At 38.3% G+C, this 25,254-nt stretch overlaps 1 protein-coding gene across 7 annotated transcripts in view; it reads right to left on the bottom strand.

The window, feature by feature from the left end:
- Positions 1-25,254, bottom strand: part of XKR9 (XK related 9) — a 178,618-nt gene that overhangs the window by 42,964 nt on the left and 110,400 nt on the right. For 4 of the 7 annotated variants that reach the window (XM_063726687.1, XM_054561754.2, XM_063726686.1 and 1 more), the window contains one exon: positions 958-1,653. The exons of 1 other annotated variant lie outside the window; for it this stretch is intronic. In XM_063726687.1, the coding sequence (XP_063582757.1) occupies positions 1,025-1,653 (629 nt within the window). In that variant the 3' untranslated portion in view covers positions 958-1,024. Of the gene's footprint in view, positions 1-957; positions 1,654-25,254 lie in introns of those variants that run through there. 2 more of the 7 variants (XM_054561755.2, XM_054561756.2) reach the window with 1 other exon arrangement.

Raw genomic sequence — 25,254 nt, 5'->3', positions numbered from 1 at the left:
ATATAATCTTAAATACTGCCCAAAGTCCCCACCACCTCCAAATGCCATCAACATACAAATTGAGATTAAGTTTCAAACACATGAAATTTGGGGGGCACATTCAAACCATAGCAACAAGGTGTCTAAAGTAATCAAACTCATAGAAACAAAAAATCATAATTGTGGTTGCGAGAGACTTGGGGAAGGAGGAAATGGGGATTTGTTCAATAAATAGAGAATCTTAGTTTTACAAGATGAAAAAGTCCTTGAGATCTGTTGCACAAGGTGAATACAGTTAACACTGGTGAACTGTACACTCAAAGTGATTAAGATGGTAAATTTTATATGTTTTTACCATAATTTTTTAAAAACAGAAATAATTTAAAAATATGATTTAGATACAACTATTCCAGCACAAATAGGATTAATATAATTATATGTTAAGAGTGCATTAATCCAGAAAAGCTAGGAAATAAGTAAATAATGAAATATCAGACCTCTCAAATGCACACCAATTCTCTTTTGTACTTACTGAATTGGAGATTTCATGGATGAAAGCACAGCAGATGCTAAAAATTTGTTTTCTTCTTTCCCTTCCTTCCCTTTTCCTCTACTCAATCTGTCCCCAACTGCAAATATATGCACTGAAGACAATAAAGGAAAAAATAATAAAGTGTTCTGCTTTTCTCTTCCCTTTGCAGTCCTCCATAACAGGTACAGTAGTATTAGTTCAGGAACAAGGAAGGAAAATGGGAGGGAAGCTCAATTCCAGCCTTCTCATAATGAAAACCAGACCATTTCTTATATTTCAGGCTCAAGATGGCAGCTCTACCAGGTAGTAGAAAGATATCTGAGTACCCAAGATCTTCAAACCAGATGAGAAATTAATTTTAAAAATAAAATACTATTATGTATCTCCTATTTCACAGAACTAATTTCAAATTAAAGGTGGCAAAAATAAGAGACAACACACCCACATAACACACATTTTCTTTACTAACCAATGAAACAAAATATAAGAAAATATATATCATAAATGAATAGCTTATTCCATTAGGAAATATCTCATTCTACATTCTCTTAGAACTGGTTTTCCATCAATTTCATCACATTTTGTTTCTGCACTTCTGTTTGGGTGAAAAGTCCCATAATAAACAATAAGAAAAAGAATTCCAAGAAGAAGAGTAAGAACTATAGTTATACTGATAGGTGTAAAATAGTCTGGATTAAAAATAGTGAGGGGGCAAACCCAGAATACAGTCAATATCCCCCAAGTGCCCAGTACCCTAACAATATAATAACAAGACATTGGACACTTGGTATTCTGTCCCTTAATATTAAAAAATGTAAAGATAAGAATGAATCCAACAACAATCCTATATAAGAATTCCATACATACAGAAGTACAAAACTGGGTGTTCTTTTTAAATGCCCATATTATACCTAACAACCAAATAAATAACAACAGAAATAAAGCAATCTTAACATTTAAGAATAGTAGAAGTACAACACTCAGCATCCACGATAATAATGTAAACAACTTGTAAAAGAGATATGTGATTTTGGGACATAATCCATTAAGAAGCTTTTTGTCAGGCAAGGATTTTCTTAAAGCTACTTGATAATCAACAGTTGACCAAGAAATAGCACAGCAAGAGACCATGATGGCCGCATCTATAAAACAAAAAAATAAAAAAGATATTATTATAGGAATAATAGAAATATTAAATTACTATATCCCATACATGCTATATCTATATACACACACCCACAAACACGTCATGTACTTTACTCTTCTCATCTAATCTTTTGAAGTAGATATTAATATGTCATATTATTATGTATGAGGAAACTGAGGCTTGGAGAGATACACTGCTTGACCCAAGTTGCAAAGCTAGTAAGTTGCAGAACTGATATTTGAACCTGATTCCAAAGTGGATAGATTTATCCACTATATTAGACTGCTTTATTATGATTTTTTAAAAATTCACAGGACAAATTTTATTAAGCAACTGATACACTGAAAAAAGCAAACTCTGTGAGTTAAGAGACTACAGTTATAATCCTAGTTTTTCTAGATGTTTTGACTGTGATTTTAGGCATACACCCAATTCACTAAGAGATAATAGCTTCAAGCAGGGGTAAGGGAAGGAGAGGAGGAGGGGTAGAGAGAGAGAAAGAAGGTTAAACAGAAAATTTAATATGAGATATTAAACAAGCCCAACTTCCCATATCCTGAAGATATTGAAACAAGTGAATGAGTATGTTCTAAAACTTACAACTTTCTGTAGGATTGACATCTATACCCCATTTTTTCTCAGCAAATAACAGAAAAGTAAGTTAATTACCACTCTCTTTCTTTCTTTCTTTCTTTCCTTCTTTTTGAGATGGAGTCTCACTCTGTCACCAAGGCTGGAGTGCAGTGGTGCAATGTTGACCTCCACCTCCAAGGTTCAAGCAATTCACCTGCCTCAGCCTCCTGAGTAGCTGGGCTACAGGCCCACGCCACCACACCAAGCTAATTTCTGTATTTTTAGTACAGACGGGGTTTCACCATGTTGGCCAGGCTGGTCTCAAACTCCTGACCTCAATTGATCCACCCAGCTCAGCCTCCCAAAGTGCTGGGATTACAGGTGTGAGCCACTGCACCTGGCCTACCACTTTCTATATAATATGATTGAAAGGCAGACTTACAAAAATTTATCTATTGATGAAGATAATGAGGACAGGACCTTTATAGATACATTTGCATGCTCTCTTGGTTTTAGCATACACCACTGTACCTCATTAGTCAAACTCTATTGGAGACTGATTTCAGTAATAAAAAAACTCCAGTCTCCTGCATAGAAGGCTCTGCATATGGTTTTAGCATACACCACTGTACCTCATTAGTCAAACTCTATTGGAGACTGATTTCAGTAATAAAAAAACTCCAGTCTCCTGCATAGAAGGCTCTGCATAAATTACTCTTTCTCTATTGTAATTCCCATCATGATAAATTGATTTTGTCCATGCAGCGGCAAGGTGAACCCACTGGGTGGTTACAAATCTGGGGGCTCGTCCAGGAATGCCCTTGTGACTACCAGCCCATGGTTCAGTAGCTCCACTCTGGCAATGGATCCAGAGGCCAGCCCAAGTGGCTGCCTAGCTCTCTTGGACTGGGGGCTGATTCTGCTACTCTTGGCAGGGTGCTGCCCACCCAATGTGCATGGATTTAATTGTAATACAGAAATAGTCCTGGTGAGACATCCCATAACTGTAGCCCCCTCACAGGGTATCTGTAGCTCCATGGCAGAGTATCTGTAGCTGTAACTCCATTACAAGGTGTCTGGTTTGGTGAGTATCCTAGGCATTGCCAATGCCTCCTTCTTTCTCCCAAATGGTTCGGTAGCCCCATGATGGGGTGTCTGTCCACAGCCCCATTGTGGGGTATCTGTTTGTAGCTCCACCACGGGGTGTCTATCTAGTTCAGCTTCTTTGGGGGTCTTGGTTTGTCTATAGCCCCGCTGTGGGGTGTCTGTCTCGGTTCAGCTCCTGGGAGTCGTGGTTGGCTCTCCCTAACTAGTAGGAAGTCTTGGTTCAGGAGATTTCTCCTCAATCAGGAAGATTTCAGGGAGATTTCTCAGACTAAGAATAGGAGGATAGTTTAGAAGAGATACTCTTGGAGTTCTTGATTAGGAATCTGATTTGGAAGGCCTTCTGTCCATCTTGTCTTAGTGTATGTTCGTATATGTGGAGGGGATCTCAGAAGGAATTGTCAATGGAAGTCCCACAGTCCTAACTCAGAGAACTTTCCTTGTCTGGTCACATTCCATGAGCCCAAAAGAATGCTCAACAGACCTGTCTCAGGGTGACTATCCACTCTTCACCTTGCCCAGAGACCACCCATTGTGAATTACCATTCAGAGGTCATCCTTCCCCACCTGGAGAGGATCAAAGACAACAGGGGACCAAGAGGAGAAAATTTGAGCTTTGCCAGGTTGATATTGGGTGCTGAATGAGGTGACTGGTGTCTGTTTTGTTACGTGTATTTTGCTAGAACGGAAAATGTTAATTCAGTTCCCCATGCAGCCCATTAGACAACATCTTGCAAAACTGAAAATCTTTTGTCTATGGTTCCATAAAACAGAAAAGGTGGCTTTTGTAAAGTGGCTTGAACCCCACAGCTATGGCACATCAATAGGGTCATCAAAAGTTGCTCCATTCTTCTGGAAGCTGCAGAGAAAAGGAACCCGGAAACCTGGTATGCCAGCAAAAAAAAAAACGCATATGAAATTCTTACCAGCCAAGTTTCTGGTCTCTTTCTCTCTCTGTCTTTCTCTGTGTGTGTATGTAAATGGTAGACATCACTACTTGTCTGCTCTGCATGAGTCTGATTGATAGAAAAAAGGATTTGTGAAACTAGTCTTAGGCTGTAGCAAATCTGGTGTGCTTTGTGCTAAGAATTTGTCTTTCTGTGTCATTCTATAATAGGTATCACAGGATACAATGAGGGTTTAGGGCCCCTATAAGGCTGCTTTTCAAGCCAGCCCAGCAGGCTGGTCAGTTACAAACTTTGCTGTGGGTCCCTGAAACCAATACTGGATGAAATTTCTCTATCTTGTGTTGTGTCCTTATGAGCTTAACCTTGTGACCATGTGGGAATACTTTCCCTTGGTTTCTGCCATCCAGAGGACAGTAATTTGATGGTTCATATCATAGCCCTATATATATAAATATTTATATATTATTTATATATATTTATATATATAAATAAAATATTTATAATATTTTATTTAAAAAACTAGCTTTAACATTGAAGATGCACTAATGCAAACATGAAATTTGGTTTTCTCATTTGAAAAAGACTTTTATGTAATATTAAAAGATAATGAGATAATGAAAGGGGTTTTTTTGCCCTTTTGGGTAAATGGCAGGGAAAAAGGGGGAGGAAGGACAAGATATCAGTTGGCCTCATGCTATCTCCATTGGGTCTTGTTTGGAAAACTAAAACTATTCAGAGTAAAGGGTTTTGCCTTAAAAAATATATTTTTTTCGAGTTACCACCTCGGATAAGTAAATAAACTGTGATCCTAATTTGTGATATCCAGTGTTTTAAGCCTTTGATAATTGACAAACTTTCCAAAATCAAATTATAAAGTATGTCACTTTCTGACCTAATTAATCCTTTAGACATTAGGTCCCCTGAAGTCCAAAAATGATGTGTTGGCTTATATGGTATAAAAATCATACAGGAAGCACTATCAAATTTAAAATGGTGTTTGGCTTTCTTTGGGCTGTATTTGTGTAAATGTGTTATAGGTATATGCTCCAAAATTATGTGAAACTCCTATAATTCTGATATGACTTAGTATATGATGTCGTTAATAATTATAATTATGTTAAATTATTCTGTGCCACAGAGGTAACAAATTTTCTTGTCAATTGTGTCTTTAACTATGGCTGCCCTAAGACTTTTTGTCATCCATAGGCAATTGTTGCCTTATTTTGATCCTCTTTAAATGGTGGTTTCCTAATCAGCTATAAAACTTTGACAGGTGCTCTTGAATGCAAATTTCTTATAACTTTGGAATTTATGACATTAGAATAAAGAGAAAAAACTTCCAAGACTCCCGCAGAGAGTTGAAATGTTCATGAATATCAAGCAGAACAGGAGTTAACTGAACTATTAGAAGACTAAAGTAATCTTTTTCTGACTTTTTTGCATAAAACATTGCTGATCCTTTTTGTTTTCCAGAGCCAACAAAACTTTTCTTTTGAGCTATTTATAGCTTTTAACAATTTAGTAAAATACATTCCTATGAACAAAATTTGGAGCATATTTGTCTCTCTACCTTGGAAACTATTTGTGAGTATTCTCAACTTACGGCAGTACAGTTATTTGCATAAGTGCAATAAGAATCTGTTTTCTTTTGTAACAGGACACAATTGGAGAAACTGGTTATTTTACCAAGGCTTTGACTGGAATGGCATACTTTCTTTAAATAATTGAGGTTGACTTATAGAGCCAAAAACAGCCCCTTGGGAAATCTGACCTCATACCCTGTCCACACAGTCCCTGTACAAGGTTCCTGACCTGTGGTAAGTAAAGAATGTCACTTTCTAACAGGCCTAGGAGCCCCAAGTTATCCTGGGACCCAAGAGGAGAGGAATTTTCCCAACTCATAGGTATTTGAGGTACAAGCCCATGGCTGGGCTCGGCTTTAAAAAACCTTATCCGAGATTCCTTACAGAACAGAGTTCACCAAAGCCAATTTTAAAAAGCCTATGTGAAAAATAATCTTGCTACACTGTATGCAATAATCAGGCCAATTACAATAAGACTAAAGTTCATTTTGTAAACAAATTAGTTCTATCATGATTTGTTTTTAATAAAAATGGGGTCTGGAGAGAGAAAAATTATGCTTAAAAAGAAAAAACTATAGTACACCTGTTGTTAGCTGTTCTTGAGTTTTTTTCTGCAGTTTGGACAAAATCCTAAATTCTTTTTGGGCTACAAGTTCTCAAACTAATGCTCTCAGATTTTTACTTTTAAAACTGGGAACTGCACTCCTTATCCTAGAGTCATCATTTACCTTATAGTATGCTATTCCCTTAAATGCTGTACTAAAACTATAGATGACAATACTAACGCCTTTAACATGCAAGCCTTGGAAGCCCAGCCTGCCCTGTGTGAGTAGGATCAGACAGTTGCAAAGTGGTTCCACTCCTCTCACCTTGGGGTCAACACCTACCCCCACTATGCCCCTGATCAGCAGGAAGAAGTTAGAGAAGTCTTCGCCCTTTTTCCATCTTCATTAGCCAACATCTTAAGATTAAGAGTTATAAAACCTAAAGAGAGGGATTGAAACCACCACTTCAAAATTACACCTTAGGCAGTGAAAGAGACCTAACCTAACCAACTCCATCTTGCTTCTAACCTCCAAGCTCTCCTTGTTCATTCCTGGGCATAGGTTGATCTAACTTTGGGAGGAACATAGTTTCTAGTTTCTAGTTTAAAAAAAGATAACAGGCCTTTCCCAAAACAAGCCTCTTTCTTGCCTGGAGTCTAGACTGCCTTTGTAGGACTAATAAATTAGCCATGAGATTAGAAATTATAGTTTAGGAGTCATGCAGCTGAAGGCTACAAGATTCTGACCCTACCTGAACTGCTCCTAAGATCAGTGCTTGAGATATTTTGCAGACCTGCACTTAATGGATCAGGTGGCACTACCCAGATCGATAAACTGACTCATCTGATCTTGTAGCCCCCACCCAAGAACTGATTCAGCACAAGAAGACAGTTTCTACTGCCTATGATTTCATCACTGACCTGACCAATCAGCACTCCCAGCTCACAAGCTTTCCCTACCCACTAAGTTGTCCTTAAAAACCCTGATCCCCAGGCCAGGCGTGGTGGCTCATGCCTGTAATCCCAGCACTTTGGGAGGCCGAGGCGGGCGGATCATGAGGTGAGGAGTTCAAGACCAGCCTGGCCAATATGGTGAAACCCCATCTCGACTAAAAATATAAAAATTAGCCAGGCGTGGTGGTGTGTGCCTGTAGTCCCAGCCACTCAGGAGGCTGAGGAAGAAGAATCGATTGAATCCAGGAGGCGGAGGTTGCAATGAGCCAAGATCGTGCCACTGCACTCCAGCCTGGGTGACAGAGCGAGACACTGTCTCAAAACAAACAAACAAAAAAACTCTGATCCCCAAATGCTGGGGGAGACTGACTTAAGTAATAATAAAACTCTGAGGTCCTGAAAAAAAAAAACTTATCTTCTTTAATTCAAAAATATTTTAGTTGAAACACAATTTTCCCCTAAATTGCCCCATGATATCTTTTTTATAATGTTTTAATTTTTATCAAATTAACACATATACAAAGGGACTTCCAAAAGTTCATGGAAAATGGAACTAACAGATAAAAACAAAAAATATAAACTTTATTTTTTAACATAAGCTCCATCAAGATCAAGACATTTATATAAACCATAATACCAGCCATATAGTCCATCCCTAAAGAATCGAGGGTCCTGGAAATTTAACTATGTCAATGCAATCTTTTTTTACATTATTAACTTAAGAAAAATGGGTGCCTTTTAACGGATTTTTTAAGGAAACAAAAAGAAGTCAGAAAAATCCAAATCAGTACTGTAAGGTGGATGTCTAATGATTTCCCATCAAAACTCTCACAAAATTGCCTTTGTTTGATGAGAGGAGGAGCAGGAACATTGCCATGATGGAGATGGACTCTCTGGTGAAGCTTCCTTGGGCTTTTTTCTGCTAAAGCTTTAGCTAACTTTCTCAAAATACTCACCATAAGCAAATGTTATTGTTCTTTGGCCCTCCAAAAAGTCAACAAGCTAAATGTCTCGAGCATCCCAAAAAACTCTTTGGTACCTTTCCTCTTGACCAATCCACTCTTGCTTTGGCTGGACCACTTCCACCTCTTAGTAGCCATTGCTTTGATTGTAATTTGCCCTCAGAATCATACTGGTAAAGCCATGTTTCATCTCCTGTTACAGTTCTTCAAAGAAATACTTCAGGATCTTAATACCATTTGTTTAAAATTTTCATTGAATGCTCTATTCTTACCTGCAGCTAATCTGGGTGCAACAGTTTGGGCACCCATTGAGTGAAAAGCTCGCTGAACTGTAATTTTTCATTCAGAACTCTGTGTGCTGAACCAAGTAAGAGGTCTATAGTGTGGGCTTTGCTCTCATTCTTCTTCCTGCTGCCATGTAAATAAAGAAGGATGTGTTTGCTTCCCCATCTGCCATGATTCTAAGTTTCCTGAGGCCCCTATCAGCATTGCAGAACTGTGAGTCAATTAAACTTCTTTATAAATTACCCAATCTCAGCCAGCTCTTTATAGCAGCATGAGAACATGCTAATACAATAAACTGGTAACAGAAGTGCGGTGCTGCTATAAAGATACCCAAAAAAAGAGAACCCAGACTAAGATGGCCAAATATGAAAAGCTCCGGGCTGCAGCTCCCAGCAAGACCAATGCAGAAGGTGGGTGATTTCTGCATTTCCAACTGAGGTACCAGTTCATCTGACTGGGACTGGTTAGACAGTGGGTGCAGACCATGGAGAGCGAGCAGAAGCAGGGTGGGTTGTCACCTCACCCATGAAGTGCAAGGGGCCAGGGACCTCCCTCCCCTAGCCAAGGGAAGCCATAAGGGACTGTGCTATCAGGCCCAGATACTATGCTTTTTCCCACAGTTTTTGCAACCTGTAGACCAGGAGAACCTTCATGTGCCTACACCACCAGGGCCCTGGGTTTCAAGCACAGAACTGGGCAGCTATTTGGGCAGACACCAAGCTAGCTGCAGGAGTTTTTTTTTTTCCTACCCCAGTGGCACTTGGAACACCAGCAAGACAGAACTGTTCACTCCCCTGGAAAGGGAACTGAAGCCAGGGAGCCAAGTGGTCTCACTCAGTGGGTACTACACCCAGGGAGCCCAGCAAGCTAAGAACCACTGACTTGAAATTCTTGCTGCCAGCACAGCAGTCTGAAGTCAACCTGGATGATCAAGCTTGGTGAAGGGAGGGGTGTGCACCATCTGAGGCTTCAGTAGGTGGTTTTCCCCTGACAGTATTGAGGAGCCCAGAAGTTCAGACTGGGCAGAACTCACGACAGCACGGCAAAATGGCTGTGGCCAGAGTGCCTCCCTAGATTCCTTCTCACTGGGCAGGGCATTTCTGAAGAAAAGGCAGCAGCCCCAGTCAGGGGCTTACGGATAAAATTCCCATCTCCTTGGGACAGAACACCTGGGGGAAGGGGCGGTTGTGGGTGCAGTTTCAGCGGACTTAAAAACGTTCCCACCTGCTGGCTCTAAAGAGAGCAGTGGATCTCCCAGCACAACGTTTAAGCTCTGATAAGAGCTTAAACTGCCTCCTCAAGTGGCAGTTTAAGACTGCCTCCTCAAGTGGGTCCCTGACCCCTGTGCCTCCTGACTGGGAGGCACGTCCCAGCAGGGGTTGACAGACACCTCATACAGTAGAGCTCCAGCTGACATAAGGCTGGTGCCCTTCTGGGACGAAGCTTCTGGAGGAAGGAGCAGGCAGCAATCTTTGCTGTTCTGCAGGCTCCACTGGTGATACCCAGGAAAACAGGGTCTGGACTGGACCTCCAGAAAACTCCAGCAGATCTGAAGAAGAGGGGCCTGACTGTTAAAAGAAAAACTAACAAACAGCAATAAAATCAACATCAACATCAACAAAAAGGACACCCACCCAAAAACCACATCCAAAGGTCATCAGCATCAAAGAGCAAAGGTAGATAAATCCACGAAGATGAGGAATAACCAGCACGAAAATGCTGAAAATTCCAAAAGCCAAAATATCTCTTCTCTTACAAAGGATCGTGGCTCCTCTCCAGCAAGGGCACAAAACAGGATAGAGAATGAGAATGAGTTTGACGAACTGACAGAAGTAGGCTTCAGAAGGTGGGTAACAACAAACTCCTCTGAGCTAAAGGAGCATGTTTTAATGCAATGCAAGGAAGCTAAGAACCTTGATAACAGGTTACAGGAACTGCTAACTGGAATAATCAGTTTAGAGAAGAACATAAATGAACTGATAGAGCTGAAAAACACAGCACAAGAACTTCATGCAGCATACACAAGTATCAATAGCCAAATCAATCAAGCAGAAGGAAGAATATCAGAGTTTGCAGATCAACTTAAAGAAATAAGGCATGAATACAAGATTAGAGAAAACAGAATGAAAAGGAATGAACAAAGCCTCCAAGAAATATGGGACTCTGTGAAAAGACCAAATCTACGATTCATTGGTGTATCTGAAAATGATGAAGAGAATGGAAGCAAAGTAAAAAAAAAAAACATTTCAGGATATTATCCAGGAGAACTTCCCCAACCTAGCAAGACAGGACAACATTCAAATTCGGGAAATACAGAGTATACCACTAAGATATCCTCGCGAAGAGCAACCACAAGACACACAACCATCAGATTCTCCAAGGTTGAAATGAAGGAAAAAATGCTAAGGGCAGCCAGAGAGAAAGGCCAGGTCATCTATAAAGAGAAGCCCATCAGACTAACAACAGATCTCTCTGCAGAAACCCTACAAGCCAGAACACAGTGGGAGCCAATATTCAACATTTTAAATAAAAGAATTTTTAACTCATAATTTCATACCCAGCCAAACTAAGTTTCATAAGTAAAGGAGGAATAAAATTCTTTACAGACAAGCAAATGCTGAGGGATTTTGTCACCACCAGGCATACCTTACAAGAGCTCCTGAAGGAAGCACTAAATATGGAAAGGAAAAACTGGTACTAGCCACTGCAAAAACACACAAAAATATAAAGACCTATGACACTATGAAGAAACTGCATCAACTAATGTGCAAAATAACCAGCTAGCATCATGACGACAGGATCAAATTCACACATAACAGTATTAACCTTAAATGTAAATGGGCTAAATGCTCCAATTAAAAGACACAAACTGGCAAGTTGGATAAAGAGTCAAGACCTATCGATGTGCCATATTCAGGAGACCCAGCCTTATGTGCACACATAGGCTCAAAATAAAGGGATGGAGGAATATTTACCAAGCAAATGGAAAGCAAAAAAAAGAAAAAAAAATCAGGGGTTGCAATGCTAGTCTCTGATAAAACAGACTTTAAGCCAACAAATATCAAAAAAGACAAAGAAGGGCATTACATATTGGTAAAGGGATCAATGCAACAAGAAGACCTAACTATCCTAAATATATATGCGGCCAATTCAGGAGCATCCAGATTCATAAAGCAAGTTCTTAGAGATGTACAAAGAGACTTAGACTCCCACACAATAATAGTGGGAGACTTTACACCCCACTGTCAATATTAGATCAATGAGACAGAAAATTAACAAGGATATTCAGGACTTGAACTCAGCTCTGGACCAAAAGGACCTAATAGACATCTACAGAACTCTCCACCCCAAATCAACAGAATATACATTCTTCTCAGCACCACACAGCACTTATTCTAAAATCAACCACATAATTGGAAGCAAAACCCTCCTCAGGAAATGCAAAAGAATGGAAATCATAACAAACAGTCTCTCAGACCACAGTGCAATCAAATTAGAACTCAGGATTAAGAAACTCACTCAAAACTGCAAAACTACATGGAAACTGAACAACCTGCTCCTGAATGACTACTGGGTAAATAACAAAATAAAGACAGAAATAAATAAGTTATTTGAAACCAATGAGAACAAAGACACAACGTACCAGAATCTCTGGGACACAGCTAAAGCAGTGTTTGGAGGGAAATTTATAGCACTAAATGCTCACATCAGAAAACGAGAAAAATCTATAATCAACACCCTAACATCACAATTAAAAGAACTAGAGAAGCAAGAGCCAACAAATTCAAAAGCTAGCAGAAGACAAGAAATAACTAAGCTCAGAGCAGAACTGAAGGAGATACAGAAACGAAAAACTCTTCAAAAAAATCAATGAATCCAGAGGTGGTTTTTTGAAAAGATTAACAAAATAGATAGACCACTAGCAAGACTAATAAAGAAGAAAAGAGAGAAGAATCAAATAGACACAATAAAAAATGATAAAGGGGATATCACCACTGATCACACAGAAATACAAACTTCCCTCAGAGAATACTATAAACACCTCTATGCAAATAAACTAGAAAATCTTGAAGAAATGGATAAATTCCTGGAGACACACACCCTCCCAAGACTAAACTAGGAAGAAGTCAAATCCCTGAATAGACCAATAACAAGTTTTGAAATTGAGGCAGTAATTAAGAGCCTACCAACCAAACAAAGCCCAGGACCAGAAGGATTCACAGTTGAATTCTACCAGAGGTACAAAGAGGAGCTGGTACCATTCCTTGGGGAACTATTCCAAACGATAGAAAAAGAGGGACTCCTCCCTAACTCATTTTATAGGCCAGCATCATCCTGTCACCGAAACATGGCAGAGACACAACAAAAAGAAAAGAAAATTTCAGGCCAATATCCCTGATGAACATCGATGTGGAAATCCTCAATAAAATACTGGCAAACTGTATCCAGCAGCACATCAAAAAGCTTATCTACCACGATCAAGTCAGCTTCATCCCTGGGATGAACAGCTGGTTCAACATACGCAAATCAATAAACATAATTAGTCACGTAAACAGAACCAATGACAAAAACCACATGATTATCTCACTAGATGCAGAAAAGGCCTTCAATACAATTCAACACCCCTTCATGCTAAAAACACTCAATAAACTAGGTATTGATGAAACATATCTCAAAATAATAAGAGCTATTTATGGCATATCCACAGCCAATGTCATACTGAATGGGCAAAAGCTGGAAGCATTCCCTTTGAAAACCAGCACAAGACAAGGATGCCCTCTCACACCACTCCTATTCAACACAGTATTGGAAGTTCTGGCCAGAGCAATCAGGCAAGAGAAAGAAATAAAGGGTATTCAAATGGAAAGACAGGAAGTCAAATTGTCTCTGTTTGCAGGTGACATGATTGTATATTTTAAAAACCCCTTGTCTCAGCCCAAAAACTCGTTAAGCTGATAAGCAACTTCAGCAAAGTCTCAGGATACAAAATCAATGTGCAAAAATCACAAGCATTCCTAAACACCAATAATAGATAAACAGAGAGCCCAATCATGAGTGAACTACCATTCACAATTGCTACAAAGAGAATAAAATACCTAGGAATACAATTTACAAGGCATGCAAAGGACCTCTTCAAAAAGAACTACAAACCACTGTTCAAGGAAATAAAAGTGGACACAAACAAATGGAAAAAACGTTCCATGCTCATGGATAGGAAGATTCAGTATCGTGAAAATGGCCATACTGCCCAAAGTAATTTATAGACTCAATGTTATTCCCATCAAGCTACCACTGACTTTCTTCACAGAATTAGAAAAAACTACTTGAAATTTCATATGGAATAAAAAAAAAAAAAGCCCATATAGCCAAGACAATCCTAAGCAAAAAGAACAAAGCTGGAGACATCATGCTACCTGGCTTCAAACTATACTACAAGGCTACAGTAACCAAAACACCATGACTGGTACCAAAACAGATACATAGAACAATGGATCAGAACAGAGGCCTCAGAAATAACACTACAGGTCTACAACCATCTGATCTTTGACAGAAACAAGCAAAGACGAAAGGATTCCCTATTTAATAAATGGTGTTGGGAAACTGGCTAGCCTTATGCAGAAAACTGAAACTTGATCCCTTCCTTAAATGTTATACAAAAATTAACTCAAGATGGATTAAAGACTTAAACCTAAAACCTAAACTATAAAAACCCTAGAAGAAAACCTAGGCAACACCATTCAGGACATAGGCATGGGCAAAGTCCTCATGACTAAAACACCAAAAGCAATTGCTACAAAAGCCAAAATTGACAAATGGGATCTAATTAAACTAAAGAGGCTCTGCACAGCAAAAGAAACTATCATCAGAGTGAACAGGCAACCTACAGAATGAGAGAAAATTTTTGCAATCTATCCATCTGACAAAGGGCTAATATCCAGAATCTACAAGAAACTTTAATTTACAAGAAAAAAGATCCCATCAAAAAGTCAGTGAAGGATATGAACAGACACTTCTCAAAAGAAGACATTTATGTGGCCAACAAACATATGAAAAAAAACTCATCATAACTGGTCATTAGACAAATGCAAATCAAAACCACAATGAGATACCAACTCACACCAATTAGAATGGTGACCATTAAAAAGTCAAGAAACAACAGATGCTGGAGAGGATCTGGAGAAATAGGAACGCTTTTACACTGCTGGTGGGAGTGTAAATTAGTTCAACTATTGTGGACAGTGTGGTGATTCCTCAAGGATCTAGAACTAGAAATATCATTTGACCCAGCAATCCCATTACTGGGTATATACCCAAATGATTATAAATCATTCTACTATAAAGACATGCACACGTATGCTTATTGCAGCACTATTTCCTGTAGCAAACACTTGGAAACAACCCAAATGCTCATCAATGATAGACTGGATAAAGAAAATGTGGCTCATATATGCCATGGAATACTATGCAGCCATAAAAAAGAATGAGTTCACGTCCTTTCCAGGGACATGGATGAAGGTGGAAACCATCATTCTCGGCAAACTAACACAGGAAGAGAAATCCAAACACCACATGTTCTCACTCATAAGTGGGAGTTGAACAATGAGAACACATGGACACAGGGAAGGGATCATCACACACTGGGGCCTGTTGGGGCGTCGGGGGCAAGGGGACAAGAGCATTAGGACAAACAGCTAATGCATGTGGGGCTTAAAACCTAGATGATGGGATAATAGGTGCAGCAAACCAACATGGCACATGTATACCTATGTAACAAACCTGCACGTTCTGCACATGTACCCCAGAACTTAAAGTAAAACAAAAATAAATAATAAAAATAAATAAATAGATTAATAAAATAAATAAACAGAGATACCCAAAAATGTGGAAGCGACTTTGGAACTGGGTAACAGGCTGAGGCTGGAACAGTTTGGAGGGCTGAGAAGAAGACAGGAAAATGTGGGATAGTTTGGAACTTCCTGGAGAATTGAAGGGCTCAGAAAACTGGAAGATGTGGGAAAGTCTGGAACTTCCTAGAGACTTGTTGAATGCCTTTGACCAAAATGCTGATAGTGATGTGAACAATAAAGTCCAGGATGAGGTGGTCTCAGATGGAGATGAGGAATTTGGAGGGAACTGGAATAAAGGTTACTCTTGCTATGCAAAGAGACTGGCAGCATTTTTGCCCCTGTCCTAGAGATCTGTGGGACTCTGAAATTGAGAGAGATGATTTAGGGTATCTGATGGAAGAAATTTCTAAGCAGCAAAGCATTCAAGAGGTGACAGAGCATAAAAGTTTGGAAAATTTGCAGCCTGACAATGCTGTAAAAAAAGAAAAATCCATTTTCTAAGCAGACATTCAAGCCCACTGCAGAATTTGCATAGTAATAGGCAGTCGAATGTTAATCACCAAGACAATGAGAAAAATGTCTCCAGGGCATTCCAGAGACCTTTACTACAGCCCCTTCTATCACAGACCTGGAGGCCTAAGATGAAAAAATGGTTTTGTGGGCTGGACCCGGGACCCCCCTGCTCTGTGCAGCCTCAGGACATGGTTCCCTGCATCCCAGTTGTTTCAGCTCTAGCTATGGCTAAAAAGGGCCAATGTAAAGCTTAGGCCATTGCTTCAAAGGGTGCAAGTCCCAGGCCTTGGCACCTTACAAGTGGTACTGGGCCTGCAGAAGCACAGAAGTCAAGAAGTGAGACTTGGGAACCTCCACCTAGATTTTAGAGGATGTATGGAAATGCCTGGGTTTCCAGGCAGAATTTTGCTGCAGGGGTGGATCCCTAATTGAGAACCTCTGCTAGGGCAGTGCAGAAGGGAAATGTGGGGTTGGAGCCCACACACAGAGTCCCCACTGAGGCACTGCCTAGTGGAGCTGTGAGAAGACAGCCACCATCCTCCAGACCTCAGAATGGCATCTCCACTGACAGCTTGCACAGTGCACCTGGAAAAGCCACAGACACTCAATGCTAGGCCAGGAAAGCAGCCTGGAGTGGGGCTGTACCCTGCAAAGCCACAGGGGCAGAGCTACCCAAGGCCATAGGAGTCCACCTCTTGCATCAGTGTTACCTGAATGTGAGACATGAAGTCAAAGGGGATCATTTCAGAGCTTGAAGATTCGACTGCCCCACTGCATTTCAGACTTGCATGGGGCCTGTTGCCCCTTTGTTTTGGCCAAATTCTCCCATTTGGAATGGGTGTATTTACTCAATGCCTGTACCCACTTTGTATCTAGGAAGTAACTAACTTGCTGTTGATTTTATAGGATCATAGGCAGAAGGGACTTGCCTTGTCTCAGATGAGACTTCAGACTTGGACTTTTAGGTTAAAGCTGGGATGAGCTAACATTTGAGGGACTGCTGGAAAGGGCATGATTGTGTTTTGAAATGTGAGGACATGAGATTTGGGAGGGGCCAGGAGAGGAATGATATGGTTTGGCTTTGTGTCCCCACCCAAATCTCATCTTGAATTGTAATCCTATAAGCCCCATGTGTCATGGAAGGGACACGGTAGAGGTAACTGAATCATAGGGGTAGTTTTCCCCATGCTGTTCTCGTGATAGTAGGTTCTCACAAGATCTGATGGTTTTATAAGGGGCTTCCCCCTTCATTCGGCTCTCATTCTTCTTCCTGTCACCATGTGAAGAAGGATGTGTTTGCTTCCCCTTCTGCCATGTTAGTAAGTTTTCTGAGGCCCCCCACAGCAGCCCTGCAGAACTGTGAGTCAATTAAACCTATTTTCTTTATAAATTACCCAGTCTCTGGCAGTTCTTGATAGCAGCATGAGAATGGACTAATACACCTTATTATAACTACATAAGTGCAGTGTTTTTATTGCTTACTTTTCAAAAAAACACTATATTTCCTTTCTTTTAAAATGTTTCATTATTCCTGAAGTTGACAATTGCCTTGTTTCCTCACTTGGTTAGTTTTCATAACCCTCTAATTATTTCTTACCAAAATCTTCAAATTAATTAATAAAACTCCTCCATATACATCTACTAGTTCTTTTTTTTTCTGGTTTTTTAGAACACCATTCTCCCACTCTAAGCCAGTTGTTCTTAAGTCTTGCTTCCAGTCTTCCCACAACTTCCCTTCACCTCTCTTCTATATTACTTTCCTGTTTCCTGGTTCTCCTATCATCTTTCTTGGTTTACTCTCATGTTTTGATTAAACTTTTGCCAGGCCTTCCTGAAAAAAATTTCTCAGAAGCCAAATTTTTTGAGACCCTGTATATCTCAAAACATCCTAATTCTACCCTCATACTTGATACACAGTTTTGCTAGAAATAGAATTCAAAATAAAAAAAATGTTTTCCATTGAAACCTTAAACTTACTGTTCTATTATGTTTTAATTTCACTGTTACGGTTAAAAATTTCATGCCATTCAGTTTTTCTATCTTTCGTACATTACTTTTTTTCCTCTCAAATCTTCTAGAATCATCTTTCTTTGCTCTCTAAAATGATATAATGATGTGCTTGATGTGAGCTATTTTTATTCACTTTTTCAATCTAATAACCCATATCATTTAATGATATGCCCTGTTTTTATTCTTCGGTGATTTCTCTAGAAATCATAACATGAATATTAAGCATATGAAAGTTTAAGGCTAATCAATATTGTTACCTCAAAGATGAATATATCAATAAGATAGTGAAGCTTAAATTTCAGGGACTCTCACTTGCCCAGTCTCCTTCCAAGCCTAGCAAAGCCCTATCTGTTCACCTTGTCACATATTTTTATAAAATTTGCAAAAATAAGACATTTTAATTGCAGTTGATTAAATTCCCTGTCTCTTTCTATTCTTGCTTACTTTCTCTCATATATTCCCCTAGTATGTTCAAGTGGCTGTGGGCATTTTGGGAATGTGGCTAAGGGAAACTAAGTTGAGACTACATTTAGTTTAAGCATAGGGGACATGTTTACATGATTTGCTTCAATAAGTAAGATTAGTAAGTGGTGGAGCTAGGATTCCAAGGCAGTTTACCTGATCTTAACATTTCACTAAATTGTCTTTCAGATGTCAACAGGCCTTTTATTCCCAATGTGAGGGCATGATAGTCTATTCTCATCTAGTTCACACTATTATTTGACATTTTTGCCAATTTCCCACTTTCCTACCTGCTTCTAACATATTTTTTTCTATCATATTGCTGCCCTAACCTGTACATTACACTCTATTCAAACTAAATTTTGTGCCATTGTCAAACTATGCCTTTGTTATGCCTTTTCCTCAGTCTAAAATGACCTTGTCCAATCACATTATTCTTATTAATTCTTTACTTATTAATTCAGAGATTTTCATTAATTTATTTCTGATTTGGCATTAAGTACTGACATCAGTGAAGAAAACAGAGAACTCCCATGTTCACTAAATAAGACATCAACAATAAACTAGTGATGTCAATTCAAACACTAGTTAAAATTAGTCACTTTATCTAAAAAAAATCTTCAAATACCAAAAAATCCTATGGCACATTATTAAAGAAATTGATAGAGGTTTTCCAAAATTTGACAATAATTGAAAAATACATATTTTACCAATAAGTTATGATGTTGACAAAAACTTTTTTAAATTTAAATAAAAACCAAATTTCAATCAACTACGCTAGAGAAAAGACTGAATTATTTTTTCAATTCTATGAAAATTATATTATAAAATCATCAAATCTAGAGCCAATCAGAGAGTACAAAGCCACAAATTTAGAGAAGAGTATTAAAATAATAAAAATATATTATTTTTCTTTCTTTTGTGAAATTTGTAGGTGTTAGCTTTCTTATATCTGTAATTTGCTGTAATTTATTTTGTTTTAAATAAATATTTACATTAATATCTTTTATGGACTGTATTGCATATCCCCAAAATTCATACATTGAAGCCCTAACTCCCAATTTGACTATATTTTGAGATAGAGCCTATAAGGAGGTAAAGTTAAATAAATAAGTTTATAATGGTGAGGCCCTAATCCATTAGGACTAGCGTCACTGTAAAAAGAGAGACATTAGAAATCTCTCTCCCCTCCTCTTCCTCTCCCTCCTCCTTACTCACCCCCACCCACCATTATGTGTGCACAGAGGAAAGGCCACATAAGCATGCAGCAAGGAAACAGCTGTCTGCAACCCAAGAAGAGAGGCTTCACCAGAAACCAACCCTATTGGCACCTTGATCTTGGACAACTAGTCTCTAGAACTGTGAGAAAATAAAGTTCTACTGTTTAAGCTACTCAGTCTGTAGTACTCTGTATGGCCACCCAAGCAAACACACACAATACCTAATTTTTTTCATAATATTGTTATTTTTCTTAAATAGGGTCTCTCTAAATGTTTTTGCTTTACACCTTAAAAACCCCACATCCAACTTTGCTTTACCTTTCTGCTATACTACCTAGTTTTTAACTCCACTTATTCTCCATCTGATTTACATGTGATCATTGTCCTGTATTTTCATTCTTCTTCTTAACCACATAGCACTTTGTTATAAAACAAAATGCCAATATTCATTTAGAATATTCAATATTCATTTATTCATTTAGAATCACCCATATACTACTTCCTTTGCTCTTTATTTCTTCTTGTGCCTCAGAACATTTCTGTTTTGTCTGAAGTATACTCTCTTTGGAATTTCCTCTGGTGGTGATATGCTATGGTATGAATTTCTTTCTGCTGAGTATGCTTGTAAGATGACGGGCTTCTTGAATCTGTGGGTAGGTGTCTCTCATCAGTTCTGAAATTTTTTGAGTGATTAACTTTTCAAATATTGCTTCCACTCCATTCTTTCTCTTCTCTCCTTTGGGGACTCTGTTCTGATGTATATTAGATGTTCTCACCCTATCTCTCATGTCTTTTAATATCTCTTTCATATTTTCTATCTCTTTGTCTCTCTAAACTACAATCTAGATAATTTCTTCTGACCTAGTAGTAACTCATTCATTGTCTATTTAATTCTGTCTAATCTGCTAAGTTGTTCCTTTCAATTCCTGAATTTTCTATTTCAGTAAGTTCTACTTATTTCCTTTTCAAATATAAACTCATTTTTAATAGTTTTCCATTCCATATTTTCAAGTTCATCTTTTAGTTCTTTAAACATAATAGGATACCTGTTTTATACTTTGCATCTGGTAATTTCCAAAAGTTCAAGTCTCACTGATTTTTTTTCCTATTTCCTCTAGTTCTTATTCATGATATCTTAGTTGTTTTGGTGCTATAAACTACTGTCAAACTTTTCTTTTCCATTGAAAACTTTTGTAAAAATTATTTGAGGCCTAAGAGAAGGTGAATTCTTCCAGGGAGAATTTATTCTTATTTCTGCCAGACACATAGGGGTACTATCAGTCTAGAATCACTCTAAACTATATTCATGGCTTGTCTTTTTTGTTAGAGTTTTTGTTTCTTTGTTTTGCAGGGGGAGTTATTTTGTTTGTTTTTTGGACTAGCCAACAGTTGTAAATTTTGGTTACAAAAATGTACACCTTCTCAAGGACGTTTTTCTCTGCTCTACTCAGCATCAACACACTATTACTTGCAAAAATCTTTGAAGTCAGGAGTCAGGTAGGTAACTTTACTCTTACCCTGAGAAGGGTACCTTTTGGAGTCCCAGTTTTACAGATTATAATTTACTAGGAGAGAGAGGTTCCTCATCAAGGTTGTGAGGACCCTGAGTTTTGTCTTCTGTGCCCTGAAAAGTCATCAAACTTGAAATTGTTTATAAGGTTCAGTAAAACCCTCAGAGTATAATTGCCTTCAGAGTCCTACTTAACTATGCTGCTTTCCCACTGTCATACATATTTTGGCCTGTTTTATCAGATATGTTATGTTTTAGGAATATTTTTAAAGATATTTTATCCAACATTTTTAGATATTTTCAGGGGAAGAGTTGAACAATGTAGCCTCTCAGTGGAAGTGTTGATTTAAATAACCTAGGTTTTCCATCTGCTTACCATCTTCCAAACATTTATTGATAGTTCTAATCTGCTATTCTACTCTGCACTCTCTGTCCTTATGTGCTTATATTGTTTTTACTCTTTTACCGTGATTTCAGAAGGAACAGAAATAAAAGCACGATTTCAGAAGGAGCAGAAATAAAACAGTATGTTCCGTCTTCTGAAGTACTACTATATACAACCTGACTTTTTTCTTCCAACTTTTAAGTTTCAAGGGGTACGTGTGCAGGTTTTTTACATGGGTAAATTGTCTATCACTGGGGTTAGGTATACAAATAATTTCCTCACCCAGGTAGTGAGCCTAGTACCCAATACATAGTTTTTTGATCCTCACCCTCTTCCCACCCTGCATCCTCAAGTAAGCCCTGGTGTCTATTGTTCCCCTCTTTGTGTTTATGTGTACTCAATGTTTAACTCCCTCTTATAAGTGAGAACATTGTGGTATTTGGTTTTCTGTTCCTGCATTAATTCACTTAGGAGAATGGCTTCCATCTGCATCTGTGTTGCTGCAAAGGACACGATTTCATTCTTTTTTATGGCTGTGTGGTATTCCATGGTATATATGTACCACATTTTCTTTATCCAATTCACAATCGATTGACATCTAGGTTGATTCCATGTCTTTGCTATTGTGAAAAGTGCTGCAATTAACATCTGCATGCATGTGTCTTCATGGTATAATAATTATATTCCTTTGCATATATACCCAATAATGGGATTGCTGTGTTGAATGGTAATTCTGTTTTAAGCTCTTTAAGAAATCTCTAAACTGCTTTCCACAATGGCTGAACTAATTTACATTCCCACCAACAGTTTGTATAACAGTCCCCCTTTCTCTGCATCTGCTACTTTTTGACGTTTTAGTAACAGTCACTCTGATTGATGTGCAAGGGTATCTCATTGTGGTTTTGATTTGCATTTCTCTAATTATTAGTGAAAATAGAACTTTTCATATGCTTGTTGTCTGCAAGTATGTCTTCTTCTGAGAAATGTCTGTTCATGTCCTTTGTCCATTTTTTAACGGTGTTGTTTGTTCTTTGCTTGATTTGTTTAAGTTCCTTATAGATTCTAGATTTTGACCTCTGCTGGATGCATAGTTTGCAAATATTTTCTCCCATTCTGTAGGTTGTTTGTTTACTCTGCTGATAGTTTCTTTTGCTGTGCAGAAGCTATTTAATTAAGTCACACCTGCCAACTTTTTTTTATTGCAATTGCTTTTGTTTTTTCTTTGTTTGTTTTTGTTGTTGTTGTTGTTTGAGATGGAGTCTCGCTCTGTCACCCAGGTTGGAGTACAGTGGTGCGATCTTGGCTCACTGCAACCTCCGCCTTTCTGGGTTCAAGCGATTCTCCTGCCTCAGCCTCCTGAGTAGCTAGGGTTACAGGTACATGCCACCATGCCCAGCTAATTGTTCTGTATGTTTACTAGAGATGGGGTTTCACCATGTTGGCCAGGCTGATCTCGAACTCCTGACCTCAGGTGATCTACCCGCCTTAGCCTCCCAAAGTGCTGTGATTACAGGCGTGAGCCACTGCGCCCAGCCTGCAATCATTTTTGTAGTCTTTGTCATGAGATCTTTGCCAAGGCCTATGTCCAGAATGGTATTTCCTAGATTTTCTTCTAGAGTTTTTATAATTTTACATTTTATGTTTAAGTCTTTAATCCATCTTGAGTTGATTTTTGTATATGGTAAAAGGAAGGCATCCAGTTTCAATCTTCTAAACATGGCTAGCCTGTTATCCCAGTACCATTTATTGAACAGACAGTCCTTTCCCTGTTGCTTGTTATTGTCGACTCTGTTGAAGATCAGATGGTTGTAGGTATGAGGCTTTATTTCTGAGCTTTCTAACCTGTTCCATTGGTCTACGTGTCTGTTTTTATACCACTATCATGCTGTTCTGGTTACTGTAGCCATGTAGTATAGTTTGAAGTCAGGTAGTGTGATGCCTCCAGCTTTTTTCTTCTTGCTTAGGATTGCTTTGGCTATTTGGGGTCTTTTGGTTTCATATGAATTTGAGAATCTTTTTTTCATTCTGTATAAAATGATAATTTGATAGGAACAGCACTGAATCCGTACATTGCTTTGGACAGCATGGCCATTTTAACAATAGTGATTCTTCCTGTCCATGAGCATCGAATGTTTTTCCATTTGTTTGTGTCACCACTGATTTCTTTTAACAGTGTTTTGTAATTCTCATTGTACAGATCTTTCACCTCCCTGGCTGGCTATATTCCTTGCTATTTTATTCTTTTTTGTGGCTGTTGTAAATGGGATTGCATTCTTGATTTGGCTCTCAGCTTGGACATGGCTGGTGTATAAAAATGCTACCTTTTTGTACATCGATCTTGTATACCAATTTTACTGAAGTTATTTATCAGTTCTAGGAGCCTTTGGGTAGAGACCACGGAGGTGTTCTAGGTATAGAATCATATTGTTTGCAAACAGGGAGAGTTTTACTTCATCTCTTCCTATTCGAATGCCTTTTATTTCTTTCACTTGCCCAATTGCTCTGGCTAGTACTTCTAGCACTATGTGGAGCAGGAGTGGTGAGAATGGGCATCCTGTCTTGTTCCAGTTCTCAAAAGGAATGCTTCCAGCTTTTGCCCATTCTCAGTATGATGTTGACTGTGGGTTTGTCATAAATAGCTCCATTATTTTAGGTATATTCCCGGGCATCCTTTGATGCCTAGTTTGTTGAGGGTTTGTAACATAAAGAGATGTTGAATTTTATCAAAAGCCTTCTCTGTGTCTGTTGAGATGATCATGTGGTTTTTATTTTTAGTTGTATTTATGAATCACATTTATTGATTTATGTATGTTGAATAAACCTTGCATCCTAGGAATAAAGCCTACTTGATCACGTTAGATCAGCCTTTTGATGTGCTGCTGGATTTCATTTGATAGTATTTCGTTGAGGATTTTTGTGTCTATGTTCATGAAGGATATTGGCCTGGAGTTTTCTTTTTTCTTGTGTCACTGCCAGGTTTTGGCATCAAAATGATGCTGACCTCAGAGAATAAGTTAGGGAAGATTCCTGCCTCAATTTTTTGGAATAGTTTCAGTAGAATTGATACCAGCTCTTTTTTATACATCTGATAGTATTCAGCTATGAATCCATCTGGTCTAAGGTTTTTTTCTGGTTGGTAGGTTTTTTGTTACTGATTTAATTTCAGAACTCGTATAACATAATTTTGTACATAGTTACTATAGAAAATTTGGAAATCCAGAAAAATATTTTTTAAATGAAAACAATCATTCATAATTCCTCCACCCAGAGGCAGACACACTTAACATTTTGCATATTTTCTTCCAGATATTTTTCTATATAATAATCTCTTTGTAACCTTAAAAATGTGCTGACAGAAAATTCTATAAACTGTGTTTTCCCTACATTCTACGTTACAATTGCTTTCTTGTGCCATTAAAAGTTCTTTGTAAACACTCTAGTGGCTACATAATGTTCCATACTAACAACCTACAATTATTTATTTACCAATTCCTCTATTGTTAGACAATTGAATTATATCTCATTTTATGCTATTTTTAAATAACTTACCTCAATTTCCTACTTCAAGAAGAAACTATATAGATGAAGATTGAATATAAAGATAGCTATCACTGGATCTCATAGGTAGTCCAGATGCTATGTATCCCTTGGAATCATCATGAGATCTCCCATAACACAGGCTGTAAGATCTAAATTTTGTACCTCTAGCTTCAGAACTATGTAATACAGAACTGT

The sequence above is a fragment of the Pongo abelii genome, chromosome 7 (assembly GCF_028885655.2).
Source record: "Pongo abelii isolate AG06213 chromosome 7, NHGRI_mPonAbe1-v2.0_pri, whole genome shotgun sequence".
Taxonomy (NCBI): domain Eukaryota; kingdom Metazoa; phylum Chordata; class Mammalia; order Primates; family Hominidae; genus Pongo; species Pongo abelii.
The sequence above is the reverse complement of the archived record's forward strand: the minus strand, read 5'-3'. Positions and strand labels throughout refer to the sequence as shown.